Below are 19,145 nucleotides of genomic sequence, written 5' to 3'. Positions count from 1 at the left end.
AGAGCAAAGATGTAGGCCAATTGGTGAGGCCTAGTTGCTTGGGAATACACTGCACATTCATCAGATATTGCATCAATCGGCGATAATCGTCATATATTCATTACCCTCCTCAATGCCTTGCTTTCATGCTTTCCTTGAGGTGTTTTCTAACGAAACGCTAACGAACCGTGCCATGAGCCCCAATTGGCAGGCTGTGTGACTGCCGTTTGTTACGTGTGTACGTTACCTGTATGCTTGGAGAAGTGCTATAAAATCGGCATACGCCGTCTCAGTGCCATTTATTGAGGAAGTTAACAGAAACAGCCACTGCATGTTTCGCAAATCCAACCTGCGAATTTACAGCTTTTTTAAAGCACCCTTACTCGCAGTGCATCGATATTTGTGTTCACCGCAGTATCCTGAAATGCGTTAATAGTAGTCTGTCAACCTGTTGGCTGTCCCCAGGATTTACATCAACCGGGAAGACGAAGAATTCTTCGAAATCCTGCGCCGCTACGAGGACATCATCAAGAAGATCATGATGGACTGGTCCGGCGTTGAGGACATCCAGTGTGACCTCAAGACGGACCGTATGGACGAGTGGTTTCTCCAGCTAATGGTCACCGGGAGCCGCTGGGCGCTGGAGCGCCTCAAGGAGATCGTTGTCTACCCGTCTTTCCGCGAGGTGCTTTTGCTCGCGTTCGAGCGGGAGAAGAACGCCATCGGTGGAACACTAGAGTGATTGCCTTGATGCTTTGCACCAGCAACAGAATTTTTCTTGAAGGTGTCTAGGTTGGCAGCCCCCTAGCTAGGGGGCATGGTGAGGCTGTGGCCGGTTGGCGATGCTTCTGGAGGGCAGCTGACTTTCCCACTGTGTCTTTGGATTTGATTTTACTGTTGCTTTTTTGCTCTGCTGCTGCATGGGCTTCTGGTGTGTGGAGGCAGGCGGGTTGGTGATGGATGCATGGTTCTTGTGGAGGGCAGAGTAGGGAGGTCTTTGGCACTTCTTGAGGGTTCACATGGAGAAAATTTCTTGTCTTCACACAGATAACGCTGCCCTTAGTGCTATTGTTGCAAACTTTTTTTTTACTTGGCAATTACAACTTCCTGGAAACGCCAATAAATGGCTACAGCGACGTGGCATGTGTCCTTTCCACAGGCTCTTTGATAAATCAGAGCATAGCGACGGATTCATTGTGCGATTCAGTATCTTGGATCACCCACCGGTCACCCAAGATGCAATGAACGTGTTAAAGCATCATTTTGGGTGTTTTCTCAAATCCTCTTGCCAATATATTAGGATATAGAATTTATTTATTTATTTATTTATTTCAATAACTAAAAGGCCCCTGTGGCGGTAGAGAAGGAGTGGAGTGCAATAATATATTTATCATCATAACACAGGAATTGCAGCAATTTAGCAGCAATAGAGGAATTGCGGCAAAACAGCGGCAATTTCATTTCAAGTTTATTTCGTTTGTTGCAGTGACAGTTTATACCGTTGAAATGTATGGCATTAGTGAGTTGCATTTTCCCTTTCTCGTGTGGTCTGCTGATGTGCCTTCCAAAGGAGAAAGCCAAAGCATAATGCTAAGAAAGTGAGCAGCAAGAGGGATACCCAGCGTGGATCATTGGGGATGTGGTTGAAGGGGAGCGGGTAGCAAGGCTGACGGACTCTCCATGCGTGCTCGAAGTGCCTTCAGCCGACAAGGAGTCCGAGCTGTGGTAACTCAGGCTTGGGAGTAGGAGACAGGGAATGAATTGGTTGTGAGGAAGGTTTCCAGCCTTGCAAGGAGTTTTGAAAGAGTGAGCGATGAAGCTTTTACTGATGGTTTACCTTATGGCTGACATGCAACTACGAATGCCACATACACGAGTGGTGACAGCTTTGCTCTTATGCTGCATGCCACTGAAATGAACATGAGCTAAATGGGCTCCATACAAACATTTTGTGTTGTGTTTGTGATATTTTATGCACTTTATGAGCACACCAATATTTTTGTTAGTCATGAAACAGTCTTCTACGTACGTTTGTTGTGTAAAGTATTTGCCCCTTATTTCATATAGTGGTGTTGGTTTGTTCGGTTAAGAGTCTGGCTGTTCCTCTATGAGACCTTTATGAATCTGCGCTGACCAAAGATAACGGTGGTGTGGAGGATGGTTTGTCCCCTGTCGTTGCTTAAGCCTGTTCAGCCATTCGCCATGCATTGGGAATAAAAATATTTTGCAAAAGTTCTGGCTCTTGTCTGTGCTGAGAGAGTGGGTGGGCACACTCAAGCTTTATCCATGAGTATCATCATAAAGATCAGAGATTACTTAGCACCGTTAGGGACAAGTTGCCCCATTCGCCTCTGTTATGTTGTAAAACGATTTAAAGTTGCACTGAAGAGGAATCTGAACTCAGCTTTTTACCACGGGAACTCTATCTACACGTTCTGGGCATTCTTAGAAACTTCTATTTATTGTCCTGTGCTGCCAATTACCCTAAATAAATTGGAATTAACGTACCGGCTCGCGCCTTTTTTGAACTCAACGCGGTAGGGAGGAGGAGTCAACTAACGCGTCGAGTCCGCGGCGGCTTGTCTCTCTGCCATTGGTGGAGTGATACGTAAATCAGAGTCCACGTGTATCTTTATTTCCGCGGGCCTAATTTTCGGGTATATTGTCTGTGACTTAAACTGTTTATTCACAAAAACATAAAAACTAAATAAAAGCGAAAGTGAGCTGCCACTGTACTCACTCAAAGGCACTCGACGCGTTGGTTAACTCCGCCTACCTAGCGCGTTCAGTTCAAAAAAAGGGGGGAGCCGGGACGCTTAATCCGATCTAAGTTTCTAAGAATGCCCGGGATGTGTAGATAGAGTTCCCGTGATAAAAAGACGAGTTCAGATTCCTATATAGTGCACCTTTAATTTCTGTGAATGCCTAATTTTCTCGTTTTGTCCCGAATCACATAAACAGCACATTGCAAAAAATCGCTGCCGTGAATATTGTGGTAAAAAGGAGCACTAAGGAGCTTCTCACTTATCCTTTCCAAAATTTAGCACTCTCGAAATATTCCGGTATCGTGAGTTTGCCTGAATGTGTGAAATATTAACCTTGAGAAAAATGACTTGTTTACGGTATCTCATTTCGGAATGGTGCTTGGTCCATTGTCTACTTTGGGCATTGCGCATGTTAACAGTGCATATAGCGCTCCTGCACATTCCTGCGTGGTGCACATAAATGCTAAGCGATGCAACATGCTGTAACATGGCGGATGCAAACCAACCTGCACATGATACTGCCATCAGAGTATCGATGGCAACTTCTGTTGCAAGTATAATAAATACTGTTGAAGGTTCTCATGTATGATCATAGGTTTTGGTTGCTGTAGTATCTGACCACTGCGGCAATGTTTGAGAGTTATATCCCAGCTGCAATAACCATATTTCAAATGAGGCAAAAATATATTCAAAAACCGGGGGGCACTCAAGCCTCACCATAAAGGTATAATGCGCAAGCTAATGGATCAATGCCCCATATATACAAAACTGGGCATCCTGTACTTAGCATTCATAGAACCCTAGGAGTACTCATACCACTCCTGGAGCAGTAGGGCAGCGGTTACGCAATGCGCCACTAACCTGTGAAGGCCGATGCTGCCACTGGTGGGACATGTGCGATCCAGGTTTCTCTTCTCAGCAGCCTCTCTCGACCAATAATTATTATAATTGCCACGGTGGGCAGTTTGTGCACAGTCCTGTGGGCATGTTGTGATGCCGCCACAAGGTGACATGACTTAGCTGGCCCACCCACCTTCTAAGTTGCTTCTCTGGGGATTTTTCGCTTACTGTGGCCGATGCCGACGTCGAATGTTCTGCCACATGAACTCCCTAAAGCTATCGCGTTAAAAGCACCTGTATTCTTATATTTCCGTGCACACTGCAAAACCCCATATGGTCAAAACAGTCTGGAGTACACCAATACATCTGCCTCACAACCGACTGTCTATTTTGGACGCATAAAAAGGCAGTGGCCAGTAGCCTTCCCCCATCTGCTAGCAGACCCTTCTCGTCTGCCGTCAGTGAAGAAAAGTACTCGTTATTACCATGTGCACGGGTGTAAAATCTCTTTGTTCATCTGCTCAGACAGTTTTTGCTGTATGAATCGTCTCTGGATACATTCAAACACGCCAGCATACTAAAACGACCGACATGCATCTTGCCTTCAATGTAAAACTTATATTTTACATCCACATGGTATTTATTCAATCTTGGCCCACGATGTAAGCGAGGCCCTATGCAGTTGAATGAATCCCTGTGCAGTGTGAACGCTTCTCGCGGTCGCTAAACCCAGCGATTGTCATGTGCCCTTTGGGCCTAACCGGAATCATCTGGGTGCTCGGCGTCGCAGCAGTCCTCTGGGACGCGGCGGTCGTTGATAATAATAATAATAATTGGTTTTGGGGGGAAAGGAAATGGCGCAGTATCTGTCTCATATATCGTTGGACACCTGAACCGCGCCGTAAGGGGAGGGATAAGAGAGGGAGTGAAAGAAGAAAGGAAGAATTAGGTGCCGTAGTGGAGGGCTCCGGAATAATTTCGACCACCTGGGGTTCTTTAACGTGCACTGACATCGCACAGTACACGGGCCTCTAGAATTTCGCCTCCATCGAAATTCAACCGCCGCGGCCGGGATCGAACCCGCGTCTTTCGGGTCAGCAGTACAGCGCCGTAGCCACTCAGCCACCGCGGCGGCTACGGGTGATAAAGTCATTTCTGTGCTTCATTACACGCTCTCGGTGCACGCTCATCCGACAAAGGCCGTCCAGCCTGTTGTTTGTCATCGTTGAGCGTAGCCAGGTTTTCACTCTCCTCATTGTCCTGAAGGAGCGCTCGACCGTACATTTAGTACTGGCAAAGCCAGGGCCACCTCAGTGGCTTTTGCAACAGCGGGTAATAATTTCTTTACCTGATGTAGAAGCTCGCAGTAAGTTATTTCTGATGGCTCCCCAGTTTTGTTGCATCACATCTCGTACCAAGAGATGGCCTCTTCCTTGAAGTTGTCGATGCCGTAAAAGCATTGAAGTTCTTCGGCGAGGGCAGCGAACTCAACACGGTTCAAGTGCTTCATTTTTAATGGATGCAGCTAGAGAAGTTTGAAGCTTCTCTCATTGCTTTCAGAAAAGCGCCGACCTAAAGAAGCAGTGAGTGAGTCCAAGTATGGCACATATATTGCCACACGCTAGTATTCCTCCGGCGACTGAAAACCGTAGTTCTCTCGGTGGGCCTGACGAGAAACTTGTATTGGTACAGGTATCACCACATTTAGGTGATTGGCTGCCTCCCTTGCTGCATTCATGATTGAAGATAACTCTACAGCGTTTGTCCGGTGGCCGCGAAAAATACGTTGCAGCTCAGTGATGTGGTCATGCACAGAATGGAAGCCCATGGATACACCTTGCAGAACGTTCGTAATTGGTTCGAGCCGAGCGCTGTACTTTCCTACAGTGTGCAAGAAGACGATGAAAGATGAGATTTTGTTGCGCAGTAGAGGATGTGAGCTCGTTGTCTAGTTACAGCGTTCGAGCATGATTCCGTTGACGCGAGCCTCTCCAGTGCCGGAAATACATAAAGATAGGACACGTGAGTAGTGTGGGCAATTTGCCCATCGTGTGCCCGCGGTGTACTCAGCCACAAAGCGGCGATTCTTGCCGGGCAACAGTTCTTACGTGTGCCAATTGCCGCGGCCGTCATGACGCTGCCTCAAAAGATTGTCCTCGCCTGACAAGGGAAAGTGCGACACTCTAACAAATGACGAGACAATTCTAGACACAGAGAAGCTGCCGCTAAGGTGCGACGACGTCGTCGCCCTCGTCACAGACCTTCTAAAAGTGTAACGAGCATTGGAAAGGATCTTCCAAGAATTTCCGCAACTTGTCCTGCCCCTCCGCATAATACTTTAAGGATTGGGAGCAATATGACTGGCAAGACACAGACGGCTGTCGCAGACGGGCCTTGGCTATCCCTGCCTGAGCTACACACACCCGCAGTGACCAAGCAGGTATTGCGAACTCAGAGTCCCAAGACCATTGCTAATCAAGCACAAATCACAACTCCGGTCCAAGACCGGGACCGGCAAGTGACTTGGTCATCGCTACCGAAGCACCCACCCCGGCACCGCGCACCCAGTATGTTGAGCCTACTGCTGCTGGTCGGGTAGTAGATCAGCAACCGGACCAGGGCGCAGACGAGCAAGTGATTGCAATGCTAAAGCCAATCGTGAATGCCATGCGTGTGCTGCTTTCCAGCATGCACATGCCAGCTGCACATAATGCACTGCAGATGCTGTATTTGTTGAATTCAGTGCTTGCAGTTGTCCAATAGCTGGCACAACGCATCCTCCAGCCTCATCTTTCAGAGAATAAGTCCGATGCTTACGTTGTCATCAACAATATCAGCTTCAACGGCGAGCAGCCTTTCTTGACACTGAAACGTCAGCGCTGCCTTGTGATGGAGGGCCCTCGATCTGTTAATTCCACTCAAGTCGCAGCAGTCGGCAGCCGTTAAGGTGTGCTGGCTACATCTGCGGCGGCCTGTTACTTACAGTGCTTGTGTCATTGCCTGTCGTGCTTGCTACGGACCGCATTTCTCTACTTATTTTTTTACGGTCCCCTCATCCCTCTCCCCCAGTGCAGGGTAGCCAACCGGAAGATTTTACTGGTTAACCTCCCTGCCTTTCCTCGACCACTTCTCTCTCTGCATTTGTGAATTTTCCAGGTAGCACCAAAACATTATAGCAATGTTAATTTTTGTTTGGTCGAACATTAACTCAATGCTCTTAATGTATTTATAAGGCCGATGCTTGTTTGGGCTAGATTCATTTTTATTAGTGTATGACGCTTACCCCGCAGAAGATAGAGCAACGCCACTCTGCCGGAGACGAGCCTGCCAAGGATCTACCCAAATGGTTTCTCATTGTACAAAGATTCACGTGCTGGGAAACATGTGGCCGGTGGGAAGGTGGTCGGAATCATTTACTGGCTACCGCCGTTGTGGCGAGGCCTCTCAAGCCAGAGGGGCACTCAGCCGAATGCACATTCCCTATGGTTGCCGGTTCGGTGGCCGGCGTACGAACGTATCCTGATTATAGCGAGCGACGAAGGCGAAAACAAGATGCCCTGTGCACTGTCTGCCTCCGTGTCGCTATCTCTCTAGAGATCAAAGAAACAGACACACATCTCAAGACGGCTCGATACACATGTTCGCCGGTGACCCTGTATACATGCAACAGGTCGCCCTTCAGCAGAGCTAACGATGGCGTCGTTTGAAAACGGCGGAACGACGCGTGCCCGGAAGCGGAACTTCGCAGGTGTGACCCAAAGCATGGAAGCGGGGCGCTTTTACTCTTTTGGCTGAGCGCACCACAGCCCCTGGCGTGCGGCGCTTTCAGGGACGTTTTCGCCATTAACGCAGCCATCACTCACGGTCCGAGTGAGGAGGCGCGTCGCAGTAGCACTCAGGGCGAGGATGACGGCGGCGATGAGCGGGGGGGGGGGAACTCTAATGCCTTTTCAGGAAAGAGGGATCTTGTATTTAGTTACGGTGTACGAACATACTGCCCCGTGTATTTAGTTTTACTTTGGTTTGTGTTATTGGCCGGGCGCTTGGCTTGAGGCTGTAATGTGGCGTCCGCTTCGAAAGCAGCATCTGCTTGTTGTCGGTCCCATCGGCTCCCTGTCAAGTCGCTTACTCGCTGGTCATTAAGAGCGTCCTGGCGTTTGCCCGCGCCCGTTCTCAAAGAGTGCCGGCTATGCTTTATGGCCGTCATTTTTCTCTCTTTTGCCGCTCCATATGATTTTACTCGTTCTCTCCGAAGCCTAGCTGTGGCGTTCCTTTATACTTGTTTTCATTACGTACAGTACGGAAAAAGCGCGCGGGTCTCCATTTTTGGTGTCTCTCAAATACTTTTTATATGAGAAAAAACGTTGCTCCTTCCCCTTTTTCCGGCAAATCATACCGCAGACGCACTGCAGCTGTTTTCATGGCAGTGTGGCTTTGTGGGTGTTTACACTGTTTAAATTCGTCCGAAGCGCTTGACAATCGTTTTCATAACCAGAAAATGAAGCAAAGCATAGATTCCTACATATTACACTCTTCCATTATTAAAAAAGCTTATTTAATTGATTATCCTATTTTGATAGGTGTCCATACACAAGATTTATTTGCGGTTGCATTTATGTAGGACCAAAATAATTATATGGTCCTATATAAATTCGTTGAAATGGATCGCATATTGACACTATTTTCCTCGGCTTTCAGTGCACTACAAGCGTACAAGCTTTTTGAGGGGCGGATTCATATAGGCTCGGTTTGGGTGACGGGGTGGTCGAAATTTCGTCATTTCGGCAAGGAGTGTCTACAAGCAAATGTGACGCCACAGGAAGGAGCCACACTTTTCTTTCTAAGCGTGGTGGCCTAGACTTCTTCCTAAATGTAGCCGGCAATTTATGAGAAGCGGAAGTTCTCGCGATAATACCACGTGAGTCTCTAAGTTCAAGATAGAAAACCTCAAGCGGTCCTCTCAGAATTGTTCGCTATCTTGAGCCTGTCATTCTTTCACTGCCATGCCAACACCAGCAAGATTACGTCATAGTGTGCAGAGTGCAAAGTTTGCTTGCACTCAAAAGTTTGCTTGCAAACATTCGCACAAACTTGCTCAAGAACAAAAAGACCCCTCCCCCCCCTGCCCCAAGAAAAAAAGACTGAGGGACGTCACAGCCAGCTGACTGCTTGCAAATTCATACACGATATAGAAATAATTACCTTTGTCGTTCCCAAAGGCTAGTCGCAGACTTTCGGCAGGGAATCGGTGTACTACGCAGCAGTGACGAACCAAATTTTCCAGCGTTGCAGCCCGCTGCTGAACTGATCGCACTTACGGAATGCTCCTATCGCCTCCAACTTCTGGGCAATTCTAATATGCTGCAGCATGTTCTTCCGCTTAGTGAAGACATTGTAGTAGACGCTGAAACGTCTATAACGATCAGGATTGTCATGATGTGTCACGGTCACCGCGATCAGGTTGATGTCGACCCTCGTTGGGACACTGTCGCCATTCCGGACAGAAGCATGGCAGCGAGAGCAGGACGCGCGCGCTCTGAAAATGTTGAGAACTAAAAAAAAATCCAAGGAAAGCATTTTTAGTCCTAATCGGACATGACGTCATTCAAAATCACTTGACCAATGACGTCACACGTCACACATGTGAAGTCATGTTTTTTTGACCAATAAGCGTTTCCAGCCTACCTGCCCGCAAACGCTTGTGCCCGTTGCGTGCGCACGCTGTGGTTTGTAGCGTGCGTACGCCCGTTAGACGCTGCGAGATACGTAGCGTTCTGCGCATGCGAAGTCGTTTCCCGCAGAGTCGCTGCGTAGGCTAGCTCACTGCGTACGCCCAACTAAATGTGTCTAGTGTCTAGTCGCGGTGGCTGAGTTTTTACGGCTTTAGGGTGTTGAGCACGAGCACGCAGGGTAGAATGGCTGCAGCGGCGACCGCGTTTCATGACAGGCGAAGCGCTTAAAACCCCCGTGTGCTGCCCGGTGTGAGTGCTTGCGGTTAAGAACCCAGATGGTCGAAATTAAGGCACAGCTATGGCTTTTTTCGACGCATACAGTCACTGAGTGTAAACGTATCCAGTTACTCGATGAACCCTCGATGTAGCCTACAGTTGTAGTCGGCGGGGGTGACAGTGCGGGCCACATCGCGACGGTGCGCCGTGCCACGCGTCTGCGCAGCAGCCGACGCAGACGCAGGGAGGAGTGGCACTTGATCCGCGGCATGATCGACTGCGCCGAATATTTTCATTCTAGTGGCAACATGTGAAACGGGCCGTAGACAGACTTCGGCCCGGCCAATTATCAAATACTGGCTTTTGCTAAAGTTGAGGGCCGCGCCAGACACTCTGCTGTAGACAATTCGATTGACGGCCTCCTGGGCGTCGCCACATTGCTCGCTGGGCATCCCACGCTAGCGCATCCCATGTTTGCATCCTACGCTAGCGCGGTGGAAGCGGGATCGGAATCGTTTTGCAGCAGCCCAGACAGGAGGCGTTTCGACATGCGAAGGCCCCACATGCGACATCTCTCGAATAAAGTGACATATGTTCTTCCCCAAAAGCCGTTACCTTTATTGCCATGCTGCCTGGGAGCTGAAGGCCGTGCACGCCAGGGTTTTTAACGATGGCACAGTGGTAGGATCTAAGGTCAATGCGGACAGCAGATATCAGACGGAACAGCCCTACCTCACGAGTGACGGGGGAGGGGAGCTCACCGAACCCTCTCTAGGCGCAGTGCTGTGGTTACCCTCGTACGCCGTGCAAACGAGCTGATGGAGACCTACAGGAAACCTGGAGACCTGAAGGGCGCTAAATATGCACCCGCGTGCGAGGAGCGCAAACACCTTTTCCTGTTCCAAGAAAACCGGGAGATCGCTTGCCAACTGCCCCTCAGTGTAGTCGAAGTTGTCACGTGTAAGAAACGACAGTCAGTGAATTTCTCTTCCCCGCACGGAGAGCAGGTCTAAGGTTGCCGATGAGCGTTGCCGTCTCACCCATCAAGCTCCGAACCACAATGGTTGCAGAAGCCTTCTAATCAGCGTTAACAAGTGTCATTCGCCTTCGCTTTTGCGGCAGAGGGGACTCCGTGTGTCGTTCCGGGATAAGGACAACTCGTCAAGCTCGTAAACTGGAAGGGATATCAAAACACTGGAAGCATCGGCGCATAACGGAGTTTAAAGGCGAACCTAGTCTGTCTCAGCACTCCGAATACAATTTAACCCGTAGCCCGTCCCGACGAGGAGTCGATATAAGTTTCATAGAATCTAGGAGAGGTTTCATCTCATCTGTAGTGGGAAGTGCACTTAGCGCATCACGCACCTCAGAGGCCAGTTGCCGCAACACCGTCATCATTGGATGTGCTGCGATAGCCCCGGCATCTACGGGCGTCTCATTGCGCCATATATCCTCGAAATGGGCAAGTAATCCCGCCGAATCTCGAAACCTGTGACGATACAGCATGCTATTAGCCGAGCTACCACGAGCTTCGAACGTAGCGGCATCTTGCAAAGCGTAGCATCTCGGGCTGGGCATACGGGCGACGCCGACAAAGCCCTGCCGCTGCGGAGAGGGATGAAGGCGTGCACAATGAGGCGTTGGTACTGACTCTGCACTTCGTCATACCAAGCGGGCATGAGCGAAGTTTGGAAGTTTGTCCACTGGACAACTCGAAGTTTCGCAGCTGTGTCTGCCAGGTCATCTGACAGGCCACGGCGCAACACGCGGCCCTCCACTGAGCAACACAAGCGATATAGTTCTTTCAGCGCCTACCACGTACCGTGCTGCGGCCAACCAGGGAAGCGCGCAGAGCACGTGATAGGCTCGCGTGCGAAAGCGATTTGTGCAGCATGAGGAAATCAAAGAAAAACTGCATTTAATTTAGAGCACACCATAGGCCCCCAGGACCCCACTGCATGCAAGTGTTTATGTTGCGAGTGGAAATCGAGAAGTCTTTGAGTGGAGATCAAGATGCCACGGTCGACTTGTTTCAAAATTAGGGGAAGAAAGCGGGAGCATTGCTGGCCGGTGGCCATGTCTGTAGGTACGCTGTAAGTAGGTACGCAAGCAGAAAGCGCCCGAGCCACAGTATATGCGCGGTCCAGCCTTCTGGCGACGACTCATGGTGCCATGTCCAACAAAACTGTGAGCCGTGCATCAGAGTTCAAGAGATTTCCAGCTTGCTAGCCCCTGTCAAGCCCTTGTACAACACTATTGGTGTCAAGAATGCATCTAAAATTGATGCCCGTCCGTCATAAATGGATGTGGAATAGCTCAGCTAATCCAGGATATGCAAAGCGAAATCTCTCGGCTTTCATTGTGTTCATTGGCGTTGCCGTTGACAACGTTCTAGATTTTGAGGAAAAAAGGGCGCATAGCTGGCTCCCTGGGCCAGTGTACGCCGTTAATCGCTCTTTGAAATACGTTGCCGTGGTGATAGAGAGATGTAGGCTGCATGCATTAGCGCTGACAACATTTTTAGGGAAAGGAAATGGGGCAGTATCTGTCTCACATATCGGCAGACACCTGAACTGCGCCGTAAGGGAAGGGATAAAAGAGGGAGTGAAAGAAGAAAGGAAGAAAGAGGTGCCGTAGTGGAGCGTTCCGGAATATGAAGCATTATATAAGCCGCAGCGTTCATTGGGTGACCAACCTCTTGCGATGTCATTACCTGCCACCTGCCAGGGTGGGCGCGCTGCGTATATCCAGTGTGCGGAACGCTATCAGAGCAGGTTTTTGAGTTGGACAAAAATTCCACGTACATGAAAGCGAGGTTTAGCTATCCACTCACCCAGGGAGCCAGTTGTGCGCCTTTTGGGAAAATGAATGGCCTCTGCAACGTTGTCAACGCCAAAGAATCTCGAGAACGACGGCGGCTCACTTGTTTTCTTTGGTTTTTGAGTAAAGGAAATGGCGCAGCAACCGTCTCACATATGTCGGTGGACACCCGAACCGTGCAGTAAGGGAAGGGATAAAGGAGGGAGGGAAAGAAGAAATGAAGGAAGAGGAAATAGAAAGTTGAATTTTGAGGAAAGCCGCGCCGCAGCGGCGGAACGCCCTAGTGGCGCATGCGCTGACTAGCGACGCTACCCGAAATGCGCTGCTGACTCGCATACTGTTGCTTTCGCTACAAAAACATTGAAATTACTGCGACTCGCATTATTGGATGCCTAAATTTGTATACTTATCTATATTTGAAACTGCGACACGATACAAGAGCATTCACACTAGGCAATTGCAGGCAGTGAACAAAAGGAGCACTCGAGTACAGTGGATTAAGTGACCGTTTCTGGCACTGAAGATGAAACTTCAACGCCTGTTCGGCCTTATTGCTTTTCTTTGTGCAGGATATGCAATCTCATCCAAATAGAACTTGTTACACTGAATACGAAACCTGCAACGCTAGGTAGTCTATGCGAAGACACTGTAGTGATATCGAATTCGAGCTTGATACCGCAGCCGCTCCCTCATGCCGTGCTAGAGAACATGAAAATGTGCGCTTGTTGTGAGCGTAACTTCTCTTTAACTAGGTAATACATTCAAGTTGTGCATAGTAAATTCAAGATGGTTTTTTGCGTTTCTTCGGAGGGGCACCGGACCTCTCCAAACTTGAATTCGACGGTGTTGAAGGAGCAGACGATGATTGACGCCAGATGATGGAGACAAAGAGGAAATATATTTACAGGATGTACAAGGGCAAACTGCGTTACAAGTTGAGTCACACAGACGGTCAAGCTGTAACTGACAAAGAATATTCTCACACAGAGAAACACTCTCTACAAGCCCTTACTCATCGACGCGAGGTTAGAGTCTAGGGTTGCAGAATTACCTGCCACTGCACGGAGCCTCTAGCTCAACTAGACAAAACTGCCCTCCAATGATTTTGCATGCAATATTAAAGCATATGCAAACAAAGAATTTAGGGCGGTCATATTTCGAGTCCCGCCCTAAGCTTCGATAACCAATGGAGGTAGCCACAGCCCCTGAAGGTTGGGCCCAACTTCGAGCCCGGGGCTTGGCTAGAAAAAAAAAGAAACACATACAGAAAACATTCTGAAAACTCTCCCTGGGGAGAGTTCTCGCCCTTAGTGCTTGATGCTTTCCCCTTCCCTGCCGCACCCGCGCGTCGCCTCTCGAAGGATGAAGCGTTTTTTTTTCCAGCTAATTGGCGGGACCACTAATCCACTGGCTCGCCGCAGGAATGTGAGACTGCGGAGACCCGCGACGCTTCGGTGCCATCGAGCATGCCAAAAAAAGGGGCCCATCGCGGAATGCGAGGTGGTTCGCATTCCGAGGAGGTTCGCATTCCTCCGCCGTGGGAATGCTGCCTAAGACCAAGCGGCACCACGTGCTCGTTGTGTGCGCCTCGCATGCTTTCCTGTTGCGCTTAACAAAGCCAGGTGTCTTCGGCCGTCACAGCTGTGCTGTCAAGCAGCCAGTGCCTCCTGCGCCTTTGCCACTGCTTGCGGGGGAGGGGGAGGGGGCACGCGGATAGGGGGAATTCGGTGCTTCACTGAGAGATCTCCAGGCAGACCGGAGGCCCGCAGTGACTGCAAGCTAAGGGAATGAAAAAATGTACGCGTTGATGAAGCGCGGCCTTACAGGCATGTGGCGCACTGACACAGCTGAATCACAACTCAACAACACCTTAGTCTGCTAACTTAGCTGTTAGGTAGAGCAGCTTCAAAAACAATCAGTATAAATACGGGATGTGGCTTTTTGAATAACCACCTGCTGCAACTGCGCCGTTTTGTGTTTTGTCCTCGCCCGATTTTCACGAAAAATGAAAATGAAAGTTGGTTTTTGAGGAAAGGAAACGACGCAGTAACTGTCTCACATATCCAGCTGCACTCCCGAATCTACGCCATCTATAGCGTGAGACCACGGCTTTCACACGTGCTACATTCACACGCGCATCAGGAGTCAACAGCATGTCTCGTAGCCTTCGCCACGCACCGCCACTGTATTGCGCGTTTTTGATGCGCTACGCATTTGGAAACCTGGCCGAATTAGCTGTGAGGAAAGTAGAGGAGCAGTAACTGTCTCACTTTTCGGTTGGCACCTGAACCGGTCTGTATAGGAAGGAATGGAGGAGGCAGTGAAAGATAAGAGAATGAAAGATGCGCCGTTGTAGAGGGCTTCAGATAAATTCCGACAGCTTCCTGGGCTGCAAGCTGGGAGCTTCGTAAACACGGTCAGGGCATATCATGTTCAAAAAGATGAGAGAGAAAACGATAGTGCAAGCACTGTGCGACGAGAGAGACCCTCAACCACATAATCTGGGAATACGCCAGCTCTCAAGGCGCTAAAGCAAATATATATAAATTAAGAGAAACCTGGGAAGCCAGGCCTGCTGCGGAGCGAGGTCTCTGCTCATCAGCCCGCCGCTGTGGCTCGCTGTGACCCGCCGCGGCGGCTCAGTGGTTAGGGCGCTCGGCTACTGATCCGGAGTTCCCGGGTTCGAACCCGACCGCGGCGGCTGCGTTTTTATGGAGGCAAAACGCTAAGGCGCCCATGTGCTGTGCGATATCAGTGCACGTTAAAGATCCCCACGTGGTCGAAATTATTCCGGAGCCCTCCACTACGGCACCTCTCTCTTCCTTTCTTCTTTCACTCCCTCTTTTATCGTTTCCCTTACGGCGCGGTTCAGGTGTCCAAGGATATATGAGACAGATACTGCGCCATTTTCTTTCCCCCCAAACCAATTATTATTATTATTATGCTCCACAGCAACAAGCCGTCCGCCTGGCGGAAGAAGCCGCGAGGAGTCAAGACCTCTTTGCCTGCTTGTAATCGCGGGGGTCCCGGCCCCGTCACCCAGGCCTGCGTGCCGGGGAGGGGGAGTAGAGGGCCTCCTTATCTGGTGGAAAATAAAGTTGGTATCATCATTATTATCATCATCATCTAGCCCTAGCTGCGTGCGACATTCACTGTATGCGATTCCAACGAGAGATCGCTTTTACACGACGGAGCACATAGCAGACAGGTTTGAGGAGCGGAATTTCTGCAAGCGTAAGCAAATTCAGGACTTAAGGATGCCTCTACAACTTCCAATGCGTGCGCTGTCTCCTTTCCTTGGAGTACCTCGTGGGCTGGAGTCCAGATTAGGTTAATTAGCTCTGCCGGTGTCGGGCCGACAGTCAGAATTTTGACTGTTTCGGCAGATACCCTACCTGCGCTGTTGTTCCGCGGATAGCTGATTTGAAATCAGTTATAATCACTCGGCCATTCTGTTGAGTTAAGGCCAGCGTAATGGCTACCTCCTCAGCCGCGGTTGCGTCCCACTGTCGGGTGCTGCAGCATGAGACTCGGCCTCCACCCTCCCTGGTTGCTAGTGCTACGAAACCTGTTCTGCCTTAGTATTCCGCCGCGTCCGTTTAAACCACGTCCTGTCTGTTGGCTAGTTTTTACAGTTAAAGCTTTACTGGCCGCGAACTTGCGATTTCGCCGTGGTGGTGCTCCGAGGAGGCACATGACGTAACAACACGCACCTCGCCGCGGGACCGAACCGGTCTGGCCGGGCGGGCGGCGGCTGGCAGCGGCGCACTCGGCGCGAAATAGAGGCGTGCACTGTCTCCAGCCGCCGAACGCTTCGGCGGTCAAACGCAGTTGGAGTATAGAGGGTCTCGCTTTGGCTGACGTGACGTCGCCGTGCAGCGCACGTAGTACGTCGTAGTATAAACGCGCCTTCACAGAGCCTGCTCTTAACTGCTAACCAACGTGTACGGTTGCGGCATCTATGGGAGCCACTGAACCCTCCCCCGCACACTCACTGAGTAAAAAGATAAAACCTGTGCCGAGGCTCAGAATCGAACCGGGACTTTGGCGTTTGAGGTAGGGACGCTACCAGTCCGCCACCAGGGCTCAAGTTTTGACCATGAATAAAGGGGCATCTAGGGAATGCACTCTTTCGATGCAGAAGTCTCCGCGCTTTCGCTACCTATATCCTAACAGAGCTAGGCCATCAGAAATTTTTTCTATAGAGCTTTCGCTCTGACCTTTCCTCTACCCTCATGGTGTACCGGATGCATGTTCTATGGTTCTGGTGGGATTTTGATTTTAAAGCGAAAGCTTTACTACACCAGCCAGCGAGCCATTTCGGCTCGTCGCGCCCTGTGCGATGGCGGACGAACGACCTTGAGCCACCGTCGCCTAGCCACGACGCAGCCGCGCTCTAACAGATGGCGCCGCCGTCGACGATGCTGCCGTCGCCGCTCGCTCCACCAGGTGTGCTCCGCTGGGGTAGAGGGAGAGGAGGTGTCGCCTCGCGGCGGTTATATATATATATATATATATATATATATATATATATATATATATATATATATATATATACGCGCTTTCAGTGTATTGTAGCCGTTATGGAGAGCGCGAAAGAGACGCACCAACGACAGAATGAAGCGAGGAAGAGAGAACGCGCTCATGAGATGCCAGAAGAACGCGCCTCGCGACTCGAGAAGCGTCGTAACGAAGATGCGGCTAGAAGAAGTCGTGCCACGTCCCGGAGTGACTCTTCAATTGCGGGAGACCGGTTTGAGTTCTAGCATCGGAATGAGACGCTGTGTAGACGACGTGCAGAGGAAACGAAACTTTCGCAATTCAGCTAGGGTTAACCAGAGCTAAAGCACAGTCAAATTTTTGTTCCTTATGTCTGTTGGGAAACGTCTGTTTGTTCCTTATGTCTGTGTCCGAGCTTCGCTCGAGGTTCGAAGCCTAACTTTTCTAGTATTTTTAGCCCCGAATGGCTACGCAGGAGTCCTTGTTTTTGTGCTACTCTGGTAGTCTAATGAGCTCGTCTAGTGTGTTTGAAATCCCCATGTTAAGAATTTTCCGGGTGAATGTGTACGGGGGGAGGTCCAGGGCAGTTGTGATGCCTTTCGATGGGCTCCGGAAAAATTTCGACAACCTGGAGATCTTTTACGTGCACTGACAACGCATAGCCCCCGGCCGCGGCGGCCGCGTTTCGATGGAGGCGAAACGCAATGGAAACAAATGAAAATTGGTTTTTGGGGAAAGGAAATGGCGCATGATATGCAAGCTCAGAACAATGAAATGCAACTAATAAACCAATAAGAGAAACCCACAAACAAATAAACAAAAAATGGAGGCTACAGCAGCAGCCCACGCACTCCTGTAGTGGCTTTGCGTATGGACATTAGAAAGATCCTTAAAAAAGGATAAAAGGAACACTGTTCAAGATGTGCCAGAGAAACCACACAGAAAAATAAGTGTGTACAAGGCAGAGACCAAGAATGAATAAAAATAGTCAAGACAAACAACGAAAGGGTCTATGAAAGGCTTCTGGCGCTGGCACACAGGAGGTCACATGTTCCATACGCTAAACCCAAAACCTTAAAGGGGCGGAAACATCAAATTTTTGGTTGGAGTGTTCTTAGTTTCTAACATTGCATACTCCCACCCGGCGCGTGATACGTGCACCGCAATTCAAATATGCACATTAAATATTATCGCATTATTTATACTGAGCGATTTCGGTTTCTGAGTGCAATGGTGCATTATGACGTCACTCCCGAGGGAGAGCAGCAACCCTGGTCATGTGGGCTCCAAGAGTAGTGACACAGGGACCGCTGCATCGCCTGCTCTCGTACACATGCTGTGCATATCAGGGCCTTTCGAAATGCCGGCCAGTACTGCGATATGCTTTATTTTGGAGTAGTTCCAATTACAAAACAGATATTTGAAATTACAATACAAACATGTTTGCACAAAATGCATGATGAAAAGAAACATTTCATTCCTCTTCATAATTTATCGCATCCTAAAGCTTATTGAGCATCTCAATGAATGAGGGATAATCATGTAGAATGGTACAATTAGTCTGAGCCATAACTGTGTTCAGGAAAAAATATGACAGCTTGACTTTGTAAGCTGCCGAACGACAATCTTTCGGCTTTTCATTTCTCGGCCTTTTGGCGAAGATCATAGCACCGAAGCGCGGCCTTGTGGTAGAGCATTCTCCTCACGTTCGGGAGGTTCTGTGTTTGATTCCCAGTGCTGCCGGGTACCCACCCGTTTTAAGATTTCCCAGCCATGGTGCTCGGATCATCTAGGGTGAGATGCTTGGGAGAAGGGTCTTCGACCAAACCGTTGCCTTGACGGATCAGAGATAAGTTCCGCCGTCAAGCAAACCTAAATCCACCTCGTGCGGTAGAAGCCCATCTTTTTTTAACCTGTCATGCACACCCGCCGGCGCTTGTGAGCCAGCCACAACGGTAGCAAGCAAATACCGCTGCACTTTGCTCGAAGGGGGTTTGGGAGCGGAGAGAGCTATGGCACATCTCTCTTGAGGCTAGAGAAGTGAACGTTGTAAGTTTTGTAACTGGCACAAGGCGAGAGTTTTGGACTGCGGGATTTAACCACGTGGAGACGTTTTTGTGCCCACATTTTACGGGAATTTTTAGGTGCAGGCTATCCTTCCCACGCAGTGCACCCCTGGAGAGCCGAACACTAGGCCGGGGGACCGCCTGTTCTCATTGGATTAATTGGCTGGTGGACCGGAGGCCGCGAGAATCGTACCCACGACCTCCCGTAGCCGAGGCGAGCACTCAAG

The 19,145-nt window shown here is 49.7% G+C and overlaps 1 protein-coding gene across 1 annotated transcript in view; it reads left to right on the top strand.

The window, feature by feature from the left end:
* Window positions 1-2,207, top strand: part of LOC144093966 (uncharacterized) — a 35,960-nt gene extending 33,753 nt beyond the window's left edge. Inside the window, exon 21 of the mRNA XM_077627790.1 lies at window positions 445-2,207. Coding sequence (XP_077483916.1) covers window positions 445-721 — 277 coding nt within the window. The 3' untranslated portion in view covers window positions 722-2,207. The remainder of the gene's footprint in view (window positions 1-444) is intronic.
* The last annotated feature ends 16,938 nt before the right edge of the window (window positions 2,208-19,145 follow it).

Source organism: Amblyomma americanum, chromosome 1, assembly GCF_052857255.1.
Source record: "Amblyomma americanum isolate KBUSLIRL-KWMA chromosome 1, ASM5285725v1, whole genome shotgun sequence".
NCBI classification, from domain to species: Eukaryota; Metazoa; Arthropoda; class Arachnida; order Ixodida; family Ixodidae; genus Amblyomma; species Amblyomma americanum.
This window is presented reverse-complemented; position numbering and strand designations above follow the sequence as displayed.